At 49.6% G+C, this 16,961-nt stretch overlaps 1 protein-coding gene and 1 long non-coding RNA gene across 4 annotated transcripts in view; one reads left to right on the top strand and one right to left on the bottom strand.

The window, feature by feature from the left end:
* The window catches only part of LOC144155706 (uncharacterized), a 435,813-nt gene that overhangs the window by 159,928 nt on the left and 258,924 nt on the right, over nucleotides 1-16,961 (top strand). The gene's annotated exons all lie outside the window — the stretch shown is intronic.
* The window catches only part of LOC144155705 (protein-L-histidine N-pros-methyltransferase), a 229,924-nt gene that overhangs the window by 173,527 nt on the left and 39,436 nt on the right, over nucleotides 1-16,961 (bottom strand). For all 3 annotated transcript variants that reach the window (XM_077687317.1, XM_077687316.1, XM_077687315.1), the window contains one exon: nucleotides 8,313-8,506. In XM_077687317.1, coding sequence (XP_077543443.1) covers nucleotides 8,313-8,506 — 194 coding nt within the window. The remainder of the gene's footprint in view (nucleotides 1-8,312; nucleotides 8,507-16,961) is intronic.

Here is a 16,961-nt window from a genome sequence, read left to right as displayed (position 1 = left end):
CTTCTGCTAAAAGGCTAGCTTTGGCCACACAGTATTTGACTGGAATGTTCGAGGTAACGGGAAGGAGGCTGCAGAACACAATCAGTGGTCATGGCCATAGAGTTTCTTAAGTATAATAGAGAGGAAACTGCGCCTGGTAAGCCATGTCGTCGTGGGGGTGTATGGGAAGACCCCCGATTTTGGCTTGGGCTTGGCATGACAATTGGATGCTTAAGCGGTTTTTGGGATTTGCTTTCTTCACATATTATCACGTCTACGAGCTACGAGGAAGCCGAAATCCTCCCTGTTCTGTGGTAGCTTTCTTCGGTTAAACAGCAGGCAGTGCGTGATCGTACCTGACGTTGGTAATGCCGCAGTCGAAGGAAGTATGACTAAGCGGGTAATATGCCGCCGCGAAATTTGTAGCTGACCAAAAAAACAAACAAAACGTACTTCGACGAAGACAAGAATACGGTAGATACGGGCGCCTGTATCCGTCCTATCTTGTCATCGTCCACGACTGTTTAACGCCACGTTTTCTTTTTTCTTCAAGTATCAATGAACTCGCTCAGCGGCAAGTTTTGTTCAACTATAGCTGACGGTCGGTGCACCGGTTCACCACGAAGGCGACGTTTCCATAGGCACGGTCAAAAAACTTTACAAACTCTCCAAACAACTTATTATCTGATATAATGATAAAAAAAATAAAATTGATTGATTTTAGCGTTTAACGCGCCGACGCAACGCAGGCGATGAGGCGCGCCGTAGTGGAGAGCTCCGGATTAATTTTGACCCCCTGGGGATCTTTAACGCACGCCGAAATCTCGTACACACTGGTGTTTTTGCTTTTCACCTCCAACAGAAAAGCGGCCGTTGCGGCCGGGAATCGAACCCGCGACCTCGTGCTTAGCACAATCTAAGAAAAAAAGGTGTGGTAGTTTCTCCCTTAGGGGTGAAACAGGAATGTATCCTATATTGCTCCCTAAAAGGTAGAAAGATTCTCCCTTTAACAGGGAGGATCGCGTTTCTCCCCCTAGGAATGGAGGAAGGTTTCCCCCTTTCGTGAGCTAATGGAGGAGCGGCGGCGGTACCCGAGCAGTGCTTGTTATGCGAGAAAGGCCTAGCGAGATGATCGGTTTGAGGATCGAGCAAGTACAAATAGGTAGGTACTGTGGTTGTGTGCGCTTAAAATGCGCCTAAAATACCCAAAACATTACATACCGCGCACCAGAACTGCGGTTAGCAAGCCATGACGCCAATCGTATATGCGCGACTTGCATCCGCCCCGCTAAGCGCTCCGTCTACGCGTTTAGCGCGAACGCGCCGCTGTAAACAGAGCAGAAGTCATAACGATTGCATTCAAAATGCTGCCTTTATTTCCCAAACGCTTGTAATCCTGCCGTTCACCGACTCACGAGATCACAAACATCCAATGCGGCCGTTAGAGAACGACTAGTTGTTATTAGTCGCCTTACCTTGCTACAACCGATGCATCAAAGCGCAGATCGTCTGCAATCGTGCACCTCAGCGCAAAGGCGGTGCAGGCGGCTCAAAAAACGGATCCACCGCATCCGTCCGGGCAAAGAGATGACACTGCTCGCCATCTAGCGAGCTCGAATCGTAAACGTTTAAAAATGACCGATAGATGACGCAAAAAAACAGTTGCGGAAGAGGAGGAGGAGCTACTAAGCATCACTATCAGTGGGCGCTTACATCAAGGCGTTTCCTCTATGGCTAACGTATATATAGCAACGTTACAGCGTTACAGAGGCCGCAGGCTGGCGGGAAAAAATTAGGAAGAAACATAGCACAACACAGCAACATACACTTCGTTGAAGGCATTGTCAACGCACAATACATGCAATAGACAACAGCGCAAGCATAATACACGTATACATACACATCGCACAACACATAGTACACTTTTCACGTGTCCGCAAAGCACAAAGCACAACTACACCTTAAACGGCCACAAAGTATTTATACCACTAAATGCAGAGCGTGCAAACAGGAACACTTGCTTGTTGTTTGCTTCGAATAACCCACAGCACTGCGTGACACTCAGCTGTGTTTTGTTGCTTCGTCAAATGTAACTCGTGCAATTGCAACCATTTATTAGTTTCAGGCTTTGTAAGTAGTAGAATAGCTCAAAAAAAGAGAAAAAAAAAAAAAAAAACGTGTAACGAAATAGTATGGCGCGTATGTTTGTGTTGCCTTGCTTTCCCTCTTTTAGCGAAGAGCACACCACTGGTCTGGCAACCATTCAGAAACGCCAGCCGCAACGCTACCGCAGGGGTACTTTTGTTGTTGGTCACTGATGCATCGATATGTTGCTGTCCGTGTTTGTTGATGAAGAAAGGGGCAGTATAGTATAATCGCTGCCCACTTTTACCCTTGGGAGTGAGTACAAAGCGTCCACAAATGCTGTGGTAACGTTGAACTGGGCGCTGGCGAGTCGCACCCAGCACACATGCAGCGGCTACCACAGAATGTGTGCGAAACACACGGCTGGAGAACCGTGCGTTTGCGTGGCGAGAACATGGTGATAAAAAAAAAAAAAACAGTGAGCGGACAAGGAAGTTCCACATTGCAGGGGCGATGGTGCACAGAATAATCGCGTACGCACGATCGCCGAAAGCCGCTGTGCAACGAAGAACGGCTTCGTTATCGGCGTCGTCGCCGACGGCAGCACAGAACAGATCGCAGACGACAGGGGAGAACGTATTCTCCCCGCGTCCGTGTTTCGTAGAGGCCGCACAGAGGGCGCTACGTGTAATGAGCTAAAGGGAGAAACTCGCCGGGCTGGGGGAGAAAACCCGCATTTTCCTCCCTTTTTCTACCCCTTTTTCTTAGAGTGCAGCGCAACGCCTTGGCCACTGAGCCACCGCGGCAGGTATGCTTACATATTAAAATAAGATTCCCTAATGAGTCCTCCCCCCCCCCCCCCAATGTTAACATTTCTCGTAACTACCACGTTGTCCTCAGAATAGCAGGGCAGGCACAATCGTTCCGGCAAAAATACGCTTTACTTCCTCTTTCCGTAGATTTAAACAGCCTGTTTTATTTTCCACTTTCATAATTCACACTATTCTTCACGTTTTTGTGGCGTTCACTAAATTTGCGTTCACTAAAACGTTTCAATCCAAGCCAATGATGAAACTAAGGCGGCCGTATGATGTAATGGCGGTCCATGACGACACAGACGGCCTTCATGTGAGCCGCATAGACACTAGCGCCAGATTCCTCTCTAGTAAGAAACTCTATGGCCATGGCCTCACTTTCACGCCCCCCCCACCACCTACGCCCGAATCCATTCATATAGCACTAGTGGTTCTCGGCAGGATATTTTCCCAATACGCAAATAAAGCGACCACTAGGTCAGAGTAGGAATCGCGCGAGAACCACGTGACTAGAAAAGCTGGGGGAGAACATAACTCGGGATAACGTGATGGTGAACGGTGGCGCAAGGTATATCGTTGGCAATACCAACCTAAATACATCGATGCACACTTAAGAAATATTGCGCACGGGGTTAAGGTTGCTAATATAGCGGAAAATTTTGTAATTAAAAAAATAGAAACATGCACGCTTGGTTGCTATCAATGATCACAAAAATTAAAAAAATACCCATAAAACAAACAGGTGCTCGGAAACAACGAAAAGTCGGGAAAGACGCGTCAGCCCACAAAGACAGGTTCGTGCATGTAATACACAGCCGAGACAATATCTATCTGCAGTATCTATCTGTGTATCTACAGTATCTATTTAGACAATAACTATCTGCAGATCAGGTTAGTGCAATGGCCAGTAAAACAGAATAAAAACTGAAAATATCATTGAAAGCAGCAAAACCACACTTTCGATAAAACGGACGTAGGTGTTTCGATAAAGCCGCATTCGATAAAACAGGCGATGCTTTGATAAAACGGCGTTCGATAAAGTGTCTGGGAACGTCACCAAAATAGTTGGAGACATCGGTCCAGAGCGCCATTAAAGTAATTCACCATCTTCCCCGTTCGATCAGCTGCAGATTTTATAGAGGTATCTATTTAAAAAAATCCCCGGGCCTTCCTACTTTGATATGAGACTGCTGATACTGCCCCTTGAAGAAATGTCCTCCCAGCAATGCATGTGCGTGTAGCAGTAGATCCGACTTTACAGGGACTTGGTGTACAGTAAGCCTTTATCCGACAATCCCACTCGCGGGGGCAGGGTTGGGGGGAGGGGGGGGGGGTCGTAGTTACCTCCCAAGCCTTTCACTGATGCCCTCAAGAGGGAACTGATCCGGGATTCTTGGGTTTTACTAACTGAAGAGCGCACCTATGCCCTACGCGTCCCCGGCGTCTCCATTCTGGCCACCTGAGGCACCGACGTTCGGCGGAGACAGTGTAGCAGACGAGGGTGGCGGTGGAGCCGCCGCTTCCCAAGCGCCCAAGCGGCGATCGCGCAGCGGGAAAGGCCACGCCTGCAGCAGCGCGGCGCGACAAGGCGCAGGGCGAAGCAGCAGCGGGCCGCGACAAAGGGGCACGTTACGCCGCAGCTCCCGACAGGCATCTTTACACGGGGCCACAAGGACGGGCCTGTTGAAGCGAGACAAACGACTGCACCTCGTGTATACATCCAGGCTCGGCCGCCATGAATCATGGTCATCGCGGTGAGGGGAAGAAGGGACGCGGCGCAAGCAAAAAGGACGAGCAAATCGGAGGGGTCAGAAACAAGCCTGGCCATTTGGCTCTCTCTGCGGCGGTGAGAACCGCGTTTCGGGTACCAGCGTTATTCTCTTTTTCTGGTCCTGCTTTCTTTCTGCGTGTGCTCGTGTTCTCACTCTCTCTCTCTCTCTCTCCCTCGTCTGGTCTGTCTGTGTACATATGGGGTATAAGAAGGAAAGGAGGGGGACAGGAAATCTCACCCGCCAGAAAAAAAAAATGTTCTGTGTCGCCGTTGAGGTTCCCACTGTGGCAATGCGAGCGGTTTCTCTCGCGTGAACGCTGCGGCTGCGTTCATTTAAACGCTGCTCGTGCCTCCCTCCTCCCGGATTCGGCCTCTCCCGTGCAGTTATTCCCTGCGGCCTGCCTGTGTGGTTTCTCATTCCTCTCTCTGCGCCAGGCCACTGCGGCGAAAACCAAGAGTACGGGGCAGCGGAAGGAAGAAAATCGTTGTCAGGACGCATCAGGAAAGCGATCGACAGATTTAGAAGCAGGGCACTTGAGCATAAGACGAAGACAACGGCATTGATGGCTACGGCTCAAGCGTACATTTCTGCATCAGACAAGTATAGAAAAGCCACAAATAAGTTTGGTTGTCCAATGCGACATTTGTCGAAAGAAAAGCTAGCTCCTTACGGCCGATTAAGCAATACAGAAAAGAAACTAGAACTCCCGTCAACCTCTAGGAGCCTGACCGTAGCAGAAACTATCTCCGATTTTTTTTTTCCGCGCTGATTGCGAGGAGCCTGACCGTAGCAGAAACTATCTCCGATTTTTTTTTTTCGCGCTGATTGTGGCGACAACAGGTACACTCAGCCCGTATGGCTGACTGGCGGTAGTGCCATTGGCATTCGCCGTGCACCGATGCCACCGCAAAGGGCGAAGTGTCTACTGCGAAGCGAATTTATACAAAACGTAGTCCCTAATTTTTTTTTTCGAGTAACGCCAACCAGTTAGTCTTAAAAACATCGTAATTTTGCTTCCATGAAGCGCAATTGAATGATGAGGCTAAAGAGACCAGCAGACACGAAAAAAAAAATGTCGTCTGTGCTGTGAGATTACGCAATGCGGGCATGGCGTATTCTATAGGGCGATACCACGGCCGCGATCAACGCCTTCGAATCAAATCGTCGTTATTTGTCAAACGTGTGCCTTCGGACTGGGGAGGTATTTTTAGACTGCTCCAAGGAATGCACACTGCAGCGCGGATTGTAATATGTAGTACGACCATAGTATTGCCGCGGACCTAGAATACATCTTGTTCCTACACACCTTTGCTATTCGACACATCAATACACGCGCACGGTTCTTCCACAGTGCGCAACGTTTCGTAACGAAGGCACAAGAGTACCCCGACGAAGCGGAAGGAGAGAAACTGGAAAGGGAACGAAGCTGAGAGACTGGGCACCACCTGAGACTGTCGGTAACTCAGTACAACGCGCATTCCCAGAGGCCTGTCCACGACGCCGACCACAATGGATGGGAACGGGCCGAGTCAGTGCTGCGCTCCCCTCCGCAAGCACGCGCCGTGCGCTTCAGTTGCGTCCCACTTGTCGATTACTGCTTCGACGATGCCGCCTGTTGTCAGTGCCAGCGCGCATTCGAACACCTCCTTCCCTCGCTTTTCAGCCGGCGCGAGACATGCAAAGAAGCCGCCGCTGAGAAAACCAACAGCGCAAAATCCCGCCGGAAGAGGGCAAAGTAAAAAAGCGAGGCGCGCACGCAGGTAAGGCAGACGCTTTCAAAAGAGACACTTTTTGTTGGCTCCACAACGGCGCCTCCGGAGCGCCCAACACGCACAAAAATCGGTGAAAAGACGCGGAAAAGGAACGAAAAAGAGGCCCCTTTGTGAGAGCCTTGAACTTGACAATGAAACCCGTAGGGGGCTGGTAACCTGTGGCCAGGGTCTCTATCCGCTGTCTGCGCATGCAGTGAATAGGAGTCGTCCGTTTCTTGCATGCCCCCCCCCCCCCCCCCTCCCTACCGCCGGTCTCGACGTGCGGCTCAGTAGGCGGGAGAGATATACCACCGGGGAGGAGGATGCTTTGCTGCGTGAGTTCTAATCTGGGGTGTAACGCAGCAAGTATGCAGGTTCATACACAAATATTAATACTAGTGATAACAAAAAAGAACTGAGAAATAGAAGTAAGTTATGTGTACTCCATTGTTACCACTCTAAGGTAGGAGCTCGTCTTGCTTTCAATGCCGAACCAACCGTGGAGGACAGCGCGAAATCGGATGTAAATTCGGAAGTGAATTCCCACATGTGCTTTCCGTCAGTGAGTTCACGGTCGTCCAGTGCGGGGAAGGAAGGAAGGAGCGAAGAGCTTTGGCTGGACATTTGGCGCCCCTCTTCACGCTAACGGCTGACAGCTTGGTTGCAAAAAAAAAAAAAAAAAATCATCTTTAATACAAGGTGTTCGCTATTATTTCGTACCTTCATTCTACTCCACCCCGTTCCACACACACACGCAAGCGATTTGGATGTTTTTCTCGCTGTTCCCAGGTATGGTCCGCACCCCCCATCTGAGAATAAGATTCTACGGCCGTCCTTGAATGAATTCGAATCGCGGAACACACTCCGTCCTCGTGTAGGCAAGGGCACACAATCTCAAAAACTCATTTCGAATGTAGTCGATCCCCGTTGGGTACAATGAAAAATAGCCGTGCTGCGAATGCATCACAATTGGCTTTAATAAGTGAAAGAGTCATGTTCTTGTTGCGAACAAACAATCTAACCCGCCTCGGTTTGGGACGGGCTTTATTCCCTAATTCGAACATGCAATACAGAAGCAATTTTAAAAAATCAACTCCCAAATTGATGAACGAACCTCTGTCTGTTGGCCGCTAGGCCCTGTAAAGGGAGACTTAAAACCACACTCACGTTAGCGTTAAACCTCCCAGCCCCTTCCTCCCCCCCCTCTCTGTTTTTTATCTGCTAAGGCCAACAGCAACAACCACGAAAAGGAATAAAACCCCCTCCTTGACAGGTTACACAGCACTAAATCTGCTAAATAACATTTCTATTCTCCTAGCCAGACCTCATCTTCTTCTTGCTTTATTAAAACAAAAATACGATCGAAAAGCACCCCGCAGGGAGCGGTACACTGCCTGCCCTACACCCTTCGAACGAGGTGTTTAAAACGAAGGGTTGGGGTAATGTGTGCTTGCAGGAAGTACACGCAGTAGAAAAATCAGTTTTCTGCTGGGATCGAACCTATTCGCGTTCCCGAAACTAACATTCCCTGAGCCCATGTTGCAGTGCCAGGCAGCTTCCACTGTTTGTAGGTGTTGTAGAAATTAAGATGCGAAGGCAAGATAACCGCTGGTCATTAAGGGTAACAAGGTGGATCCCTAGAGAAGGCAAGCGTGGCAGGGGCCGGCGGAAAGTTAGATGGGTAGATGAGATCAAGAAGTTTGCCGGTATAAATTGGTCGCAGTTAGCACAGGACCGGGATAATTGGAGATCTATTGGACAGGCCTTTGCCCTGCAGTGGGCGTTGATAGGCTGGTGATGATGATGACGACGACGACGATGATGATGTTTTGCCATAGTTACAATTCGCCGTAGTTTTAACAACGCCAGCCCCCCCCCCCCCCCTAGCGAGAATACGAAAGGCAACTGACCCGTTCAGCGTGGTCTTCGTGAGGAACCAGCCAAGAAAGAGGCGAGCTAAGGCGTGGAGGATCTGGGTGCCGAGCCAGTTGGATTTTTCCGTGCTGCTTTGCAGAAAGGCCCGCGTATCCGCGTCGAGTCCGCACTGGACGAAGCGGGAGCGCAGGAACTCGTCGTCCAGCTGCTCCAGATCCATGCTGTACCACTGCGAAGTGAAAATGGGCCATGCCGCGATCGTTTTCGGGATGCGGGTGGAGGAAAGTATGCACGATGCGGGCGTGCACACTCGCATCGCTAGCACTACTAACAGTAAACGCAGCCTAATGTCCCGAATGGAGAACCTCCGCTGACGAGAGAGGGGTGCTGCGAAATGATTTAAATAACCTTAATTGTGAATCGAAATTTGCTGAAGGTCATTCCTTATTACGGTTGACATAGGCCAATAACGAGATAATACAAACTCTAAAAATGGCCGCACGTAACTTTCTACTGTTAGCTTGAAGCAACTGATAATGGCGGATTTTCCCCCGTGATTTATATTCTGGTCTCCCAAATATGCGTGAATCATAAACAAATGAGAGTAATCGAGGGCTCCGCGATTTACGAGTACCGGACCGTGAGCGGACTGCCCGCGACGCGATCTGGTGCTCGGTTTTTATATGCATTCCAGCGAGACCTCCAGTCCGGACTCCGAAGGCAGTCCTGCCCGCGGACGGTCCAGGACTAGGAAATAGACGATGCCCACAATCTACAAGAGTCTGGTATAGCCCGGCAGCGAGGGCTGATGTCGGGCTGAATTAGAACCTCGATTAGGAAGCTTTTAGAGCGATTCCACGTGCAAAAATAGACACCTAGTACTTTGTAGCGAAATGCAGTTGAAAACGCCGAAAACAAGTGTGTAAGAAGTGGTACATAATAGAGACTACTGAAGAAAATATCTCGCCTGCCACAAGAGTTTCCAAAGCCCACCTATTTTCACGGATCCCCTCACCCATTGCTACTCTTGGGGTCTACGACTATCTAGGCCTAACATTTTTTTATGTCCTCTACCTCCCTTTGTTGCTTGTTAGGTGCCTAATCCATAATGCTTACTTCACATTCTTAAGCGCGGCACCCACCAAATTTCATTTCACTAGCGACGTCATATAAAGTCAAAAAGTGAACGTCGCCTCCAAGCTCATCAAGTCAAGGAATTATAACGCGCAAAAGACGCTTTAGCCAACCGCACGAATAAATAATCCAGCGACTCCAGTCGACGGCGCAGTTAGCATGTTCTCTCCCCCTCATACGGAGCGCTGATCGGTACTGGCAGCCCGGTGGAAGCTGCGTCTCAATCCCGGGCGTTCCCGGCGCATGTAGCAGACGCGGGAGAAACGATAGAGATCTTCGGAAAATTCATTGCCTTCGGTGGCTGGGCCGAGCACGCCTGGCAGTACCGGGCTTTCTCCGTCCCCGCCAAGAAAGGCACCCCGTCAGATGGAAGAGCCCGTAATAGTTTTGTGTTCTCCGCGCCGGCCAACCAATCTTGGCCGGGAGGGGTAATACTGCGTGTAGCACATTATAACCCCATCCCCATTGGCAGGAAGCAGGCGGCATTTGCCAGCGCGCTAGCCCCTTGCGCCACCGTGGGGAGCAACGGGTCTGGGCCCTTCCCCCGGCTTCTTGTCGGCGCACGGGGGGCTCCCCTCCGTTTCGGGGAGAAAGGGTTCCGCGCTCCATTGTGCGGGGCCGCTGAGGGTCTCCCGCTCCTTCGCGCCTATTAGCCGGGCTTTCCTGGGCGCCCGACGGCAGCATTGTGCGCGAGTCGGAGAGATAGCGCGCGGCATCCCGCGCTCCGCTCTGGCACGCGGAAGAAGGCCTGGCACCTGTTGGCGTGAAATCAACTCCTAATCGACTGTGAAGAGACACCGTTTACCCGACTCCGTCTACGGCCGCGTGGAGGCACATCCGTGCGCCACGTGAACGGCCCCGACCGCTCCTTTTGAGCGCTCCCTTTTCTCTCAATGCAAATGTCGTCCCCTTCCTTCCCCATGCTAGTTAACTGGTTGTGGGTATTTTGACACACGAGTAATTTGATTCCGCGTTCATGAGTAGCTAGCCTGATAGGCAAGCAGAGAAATAAATCACAGCTACGAACATTACTTCCCTTCCCCCCCCCCCCCTTTTATTGCCACGTCCAGCCGTGCTTGTGTATGCAAAAGTATATAATGCAAAAGTATTATAGTCCCACGGGGAAAATATTTTCGAGTAATCTTTCCACAAGTATTACCTTCTCAGAGAGCTATCCAGGCCTGCGACTGCGGTGTATCAGGTATACCACAGTTTTAGCGAGAGAACTTGCGAACTGACACATCTGGTGACACAACTCGCAAGTGACACGCTACATCCATATCGTGAGCTAACAACCGGGTCAAGCAAACTTAAAGACAGCAGCAGCAGCAAAGAAGCCTCCTTTCGCTTCACAGGCGAGCCTGGCCGGCCGCCACCGCCGCGAACAACTCCAGGTGGCACTGCGCATGCCTAGGCGTGCCATAGAGGGCCATAGAGGTAACAAAGAGGCGGCTGGGGTGGTGGTGGAAGAAAAGTAGGGAAGAGAGTGGGACGTAGGATGAGTAATATACCGAAATAGAGTCAGAAGGGGGGGGGGGGGGCGAGGTAAACAGCTGTGCAAGGGCAGGAAGGGAGGGGGGAGGCGATGGGAGTTTAAAACCGGGGGGGGGGGGGGGGGGGATAACCTATTAGGTTAGTGAAGGGTAGGGCCAACAACTAGAATAATACAGGCAAGTCGGTTGGTGAGAACCGACGCCCTGATACAAAGGGAAGGACTCTAATCATCATCATCATCGTCATCGCCTAGCAACAAAAGCGAGCGTTTCTTTTTTGCCGCGTTCGCCACCAATTGGAGTTGAGGCATCTCTCGGCTGCTCGGCACGACGACGACGCGGGCTTTTTTTTCATAAGTGACGATGCCATACCAGTGCTCACAGATTCACATGCTGCCTGCCGTAATTAGCTATGCGGATGCATCTCTAATATAGCGATATGCATCCTCAAGGCCATTCCCCAGGCTCCCTGAAGCATACGTTGTCTGGGCACCAGGAGATGACTCCCTCAAGGGTATCGAAGAGGCACATGTTGCCTGCGCGCATCTACAGCCAGTCCATCACCGAAGACCGAACAACTTCACCTGTTGCTCCTTAGACCGACCCGCTGAACAAGTATGCTGACATGAAAGCCCCCTACCGTCTCAACCGAAGGAAGTGCCCGGCACCGCACCACGACTATCGAGAGGTGAAGCCACGACCCCCCCAAAACTCCAAACAAATACATATCCCCACAGAAACCTTCTTTACTACATCTAACCTTCAATTCCCCGCAACCTGTAATTTCTGTCCTCCCGGCACCGTGTACCATCACGTACGGGAGGGTCAACACACTTTGGAGCTCACTCCCAATCGCACCTAAGAGCACTGGATGGCTTGCCTGCCCAGCACGGACCCTGAAATCCAGCAAGACCTGGTGACGAGGGCAAGACAGCCAGCCGAAGCCAGGGTATCCTGAGCTAAAGATGCCCTAACATCTGCACCCGGCATTCGCTGAATAAGATTTATCACTCACTCACTCAACTCAACTGAACTCAACTCAACTCAACTCAACTCAACTCAACTCAACTCAACTCAACTCAACTCAACTCAATTCAACTCACTCACTCACTCACTCACTCACTCACTCACTCACTCACTCACTCACTCACTCACTCACTCACTCACTCACTCACTCACTCACTCACTCACTCACTCACACCACCCACCCACTCACCCAAACTCACGCGCTCCCTCAATGAGACATTTATGTTGTCGCATTAAAATGGCACTTCATAAATGGCCCTGGGCTCTAGGCCCTCTAAGGCAAGCGCACGTAGTGCGGAGATGAGCCCCTGGAAAGAATACTTACGCACTACTCGGCGATTCCCACTCTGGAGTTTTTTTTTTTTTTTTTTACATTTTTCACACATAGACTACCAACGAATTAGTAAAAGTGGAATAATTAAGCAGTGAATCGAGGCACATATTTTGAATGGCTGCTCGTAATCGTCCAAAATTATACCGTTTACCAAAATTTCTTCGAAAAATTTCTTAACGGCATATAATTTATGGCACTGGAATGAGATATACAAAATGCATCCGCGCCGAATGCTAACAAAGGCGGCATGGCGATATCGAGAGCGACAGTGTGGCTAACCGTGTGGCGTTGAAAGATTTGAAAGCCCCACCAGCCAGTTGCTTGAGTTTAGCGGGTTATTTAATGTTTGAATTATTTTACATCGAAGCAATCTTTGCGTAAACGATGTACTAATGTGTTTTTTGGACCTCTATAACTTTTCAAACAAAAGTTTTCGGTTGGGCTCGTTAGTCACAAAGCAAATTACTTTACCTTAACCAATAGGTAAACGAACTAAAACGTAAAGCTATTGCAAGATAGTCCTGGCCACACTGAGTCATTTTCAACTACACTTGGTTCATGTGACGTGAGGCACTCTGTGTACGCAGCAAAACAGAATTACGTGTCTTTCCAACTCCGAGGAACAAACACAAGGGTACCAGAGTAACCCCGCTGGAGGAATAAACAACGCCACGCGATTACCTCAATACTGCGAGCACAAACAGCTCTTCATGGGGGAAGCCTGACCGGACGCGTGTGATCCCCTTTTCCCGTTACCTAACTACCCTAAACAAGTGCCCTACCCCATTCATAATACGTTTCATTCATTCACATGTGCGTAAGGGGGTTCTGTGAGTGCAGGCAGTTCGTAATACCATGGAATTAGTATTTATTTTTTATCAGAATACCCACAGCGCCCATGTTGGCCTTATTGTGGGGGAGACATCAAAAAAATAACCCTGAGTACAGGTTTGTACAAAACAAAATCAAACAGTAACAACCGAAGTAATACAAACTGTTGTACAACTGCGAATAAAGACAGCATAAAATATTGAAATAAATCACCTCATCTGCATAACATCATCATCACCAATGCATGACTCCAATAACACCAATAACATCATCACCATGACAACAATAACATCATCGCCATCATCATCATCATCATCATCATCATCATCATCCTATCTACACCCACTACAGGGCAAAGGCCTCTCCCATTAATTTCCAATTGTCCCGGCCACTATACTACCGAGGAGAAATAAGTCAACTTTCGTTTCTCTTCTAATAAAGCAACTCTCTCTCTCTCTCCCGGTCCTGTGCTAACTGCGACCGATTTATCCCCGCAAACTTCTTGATCTCATCTGCCCATCTAACTTTCTGCCGCGCCCTGCAACGCTTGCCTTCTCATCTGTATGATGATGTTATTTGTTTAAGGCTTGATACAAGAGTAGCAGGATCGTTTTGTACATGATGAAGCCTTCAAGACCTCATAAGCTCCCCAAAAGTCATTTCTGTAATGTTTCCCGCACCACACAGCCGTATTGCGGGAAAGCATGCAAAAGTCGAGAATCCCCCCCCCCCCCCCTTTTTTTTTCTCGCCGTTTTGAAGCCATCACCTTAACAATTGAGCTCGTATTTTCGCCTCTTGTCTACACCCATCAGAACATGCCTGAGCGGCACGACAAACCAACCACCCGATTTCGCGAGACAATTTTGATACGAGTGCGGAGCAGTGCTGCAACAACTCGAAGGGTCGCATTAGAGCATTAGAGTTCTCAGCAAGCTGACGGTGTGCAAGATAGGTATTCGTAGTCGCTGGGATAAAGGCTAAGCCACGGAGGAATTAACGGTTTACTAGTCAACCTGACAAGCTCGCCCAGGACAATGTTTGACAACGAAGATACTCTATCGTTGTTTCTGAACACTGCCCAGCGCAGTTGCAGTAACCCCAACTTTGCTACGCATGTTGCTTCAAAGAAGCAGACCGTAGTTTTTGGGTGATTCCTTTAAGGAAAGGTTTTCATGTCCTAGCTTAGGCCCATTTACAAAAGTGTAAAGTTTACTTCCAGAGAACGAAAACACAAAACTAGAAGGCACGAGGCCAGGGAAGTAAAAAATAAATAAAAAGCACCGATGCGGCAGCGATGCAATATATATTTCGAACGCGGGGAAGCGTCGCCTGTATACAGGCGGAGTGGGAGGCAAGGTACGCCACGGATCCCCGCTGCATACACGCGTAACCCGATAGAGAAAAGAAGGGCGGCTCTCCTGCGCAGCACGCGAAGCAGCCGCGGCGGCGGCAGCTTGAAAGTCGCACCACGAGCGCCATAAAGGCCACGCAGGACTCCCACTTTTGCAAATGAGGCTCGGCCTTCCCTGCCTTCTCGGAGCCAGGGTGAAATTTCTCTTGCGCCCGTACAGCGCGGACGCGTGGCTTCGCCAGCATCTCCTCCGACACTCACTCTTCGCCCGGCGTACGACGGAAAGCGGTCGAAAGAGAAATTCCCCAGCGAGGCGAATGCGCGCTCTCAACTCTCAAACTAGCGCTCCTCCATAAATCCCGCGTCGGCAGCGGTCGTTTCCTTTTATTAGAGTCGTTACTCAATGCGCCTTTGCCGCTGGAGCGCGGGGGCCGAGCATTTAACCTGGAATGCGCCGCCCGACACAGAAGGAAAGGGTGTCGGCCGGGGCGAGAGGCTCGTAATCACGAGCTGCTCCTGCCGGCACCCCCGAGGAACGCGCTAGGAGACAACTGCGCCGCTCTCCCGTCTCTTCCAGCAGCGCGCCGTCGTTCAACGGAGAAGGTGCTTTTGTTGTACCCACGGGCGGCAGGAGCGTGGCAGTGAAACCTCACAACAAAGGCCGGCGACATGCGGAGTGAGGTCGTACGACCTTGTCCTGGTCGTTGCGTAACGCGACGCCGGTTCAGTGCGGTGATTACGTAAAGAGCTTTGCGTGAAGATGTTGCTCCCGAAGCCGTTCTTGGGTTCGTGCGCTTACGCAAGCGTCACCGCGACGAAACTGTAAAGACAATGAGTCATTTCGGGCACTGTGTCTTCCATTCCTTCAGCCCCGGTGGTTGATCTATGGGACAGCGGGGTGCTATTACGGATAGCGAGCGTAATATCTGAGTCACGGCAACCTTCCAAGGTCCTTATATCGTTTCTGGAACATGTTATGTCAATGGTAGGCGTTGCTTATCATGAAATCAGTACAGACGCCCTTCTGGAATAGTTGATATTCAAATGCATACGGAACAATAAAAAAATCTAGGATAAATCGACGAGGTTCAATGCCTGTTCGAAACACTATTCTGCTCTAATCGTAGTCATACAATGCGCGCAAATACCAGTAAATTTGCGTTAGAGGCAGGGCAAATTTTAGGTAACGCGGAATCATGGAGGAAAAATCTGCATGCAAAAAGAACAAAGATCAGTGATACTGTGAAGCAACACAATTCGCCCTGTTTAAAGGAGCCATGAAGAGAAAATACAACTTTGTTTAATTTGAAAGAACTAGAATTCAGTATCTCACTCAGCTCCATTACAGCCACAAAAGATGTTTTTTTAACGAAAAAAAAAACAAGAAGTATTCAAAAACATTCATATTTTGCGCCACAGTTACGTGCTATGAGCAAGAATGACGTCATACGGGCCAACAATAAAACATAATTTTCAGTGCGTTAAATGCACGTTAGCATTCAAGTGATGCGGTCAAATTGAACTAGAGGCCCATTACAGACGTCCAGTCATGTGTCGTCGCGACAGGTCAGTTAGGCGGCCGCCAATCGCACAAACAAGGTTCCGTGACGCGATAGAAAAGTTGCGGGAAATTGGCAAGGGGGTCGCGACTGCTTCACACGTTTTCTTCAATATCTCCGTTATTTGTTCGAAGATTGCGATGATGTTGGTATCATTGTTATCAGGACTAAGCAGTCTTTCTAATAAACCCAACTTGTATTTTGTCTTCATGGCTCCTTTAAAGAGGACACAAAATATCACTTTTATCCCAACCATCTTTCTTCAGATCCGTCATTTCCTACATTAGACTCCTGCGGAAGTATACAAGCGTGTAACTTTAGTCCCATCGCACGCACCTAAGCTCAAAATCGCCTTTTGTGACCTTTTCCGAGAAGCGAACACCTCAGCCATGCCACTTTTGTCAGTACGAATTTTACCCCCGGCTATACAAAAAGCGTGGCCCAAACTCGTAGACGACTAGCGCTCAATCAACACCATTCGCGGGCTTTGCGCCATAGAAACTTCAATCATCATCAAAACTGGAGACGCTCTCATTTCCTCGTTAAGTAGAGGGCATTATCAGAGAGTCCTATCCTGGAATACCTCCGAAGAGGAGGACCTACTATGAGCAGCCTCAAAATGTTGAAATTCCAGTGCTGACTGTAGGTGTACTGCTGCCTGACGTCCATTTTTATCGGGCATAGACCGACAACAACAAAGTTATAAATGGGGTGACTCGTGAAGCCCCTTTTGAAGTTTCGGTGTTCCGGAGCAAGCGCAGGACCCCATGGCTGCCGCCAGCCTTGTTTAGAGGTATATACGTACAAATTAATAAAAAAGGCATGACTTTCATCTGTATACACTCAGGGAAAACTCTTCTGGTTCTGCTTTGCCATGGTGCTCCCGAATGGCTTGTCACCGATACGGCTGAGAAATCACTGCCAAACATAAAGCCCAGCGTACCGTTTAGCTATA

The sequence above is a fragment of the Haemaphysalis longicornis genome, unplaced genomic scaffold (assembly GCF_048455015.1).
Source record: "Haemaphysalis longicornis isolate Haplotype H1 unplaced genomic scaffold, Haemaphysalis longicornis Haplotype H1 scaffold_1, whole genome shotgun sequence".
In the NCBI taxonomy this organism is placed as follows: Eukaryota; Metazoa; Arthropoda; class Arachnida; order Ixodida; family Ixodidae; genus Haemaphysalis; species Haemaphysalis longicornis.
This window is presented reverse-complemented; position numbering and strand designations above follow the sequence as displayed.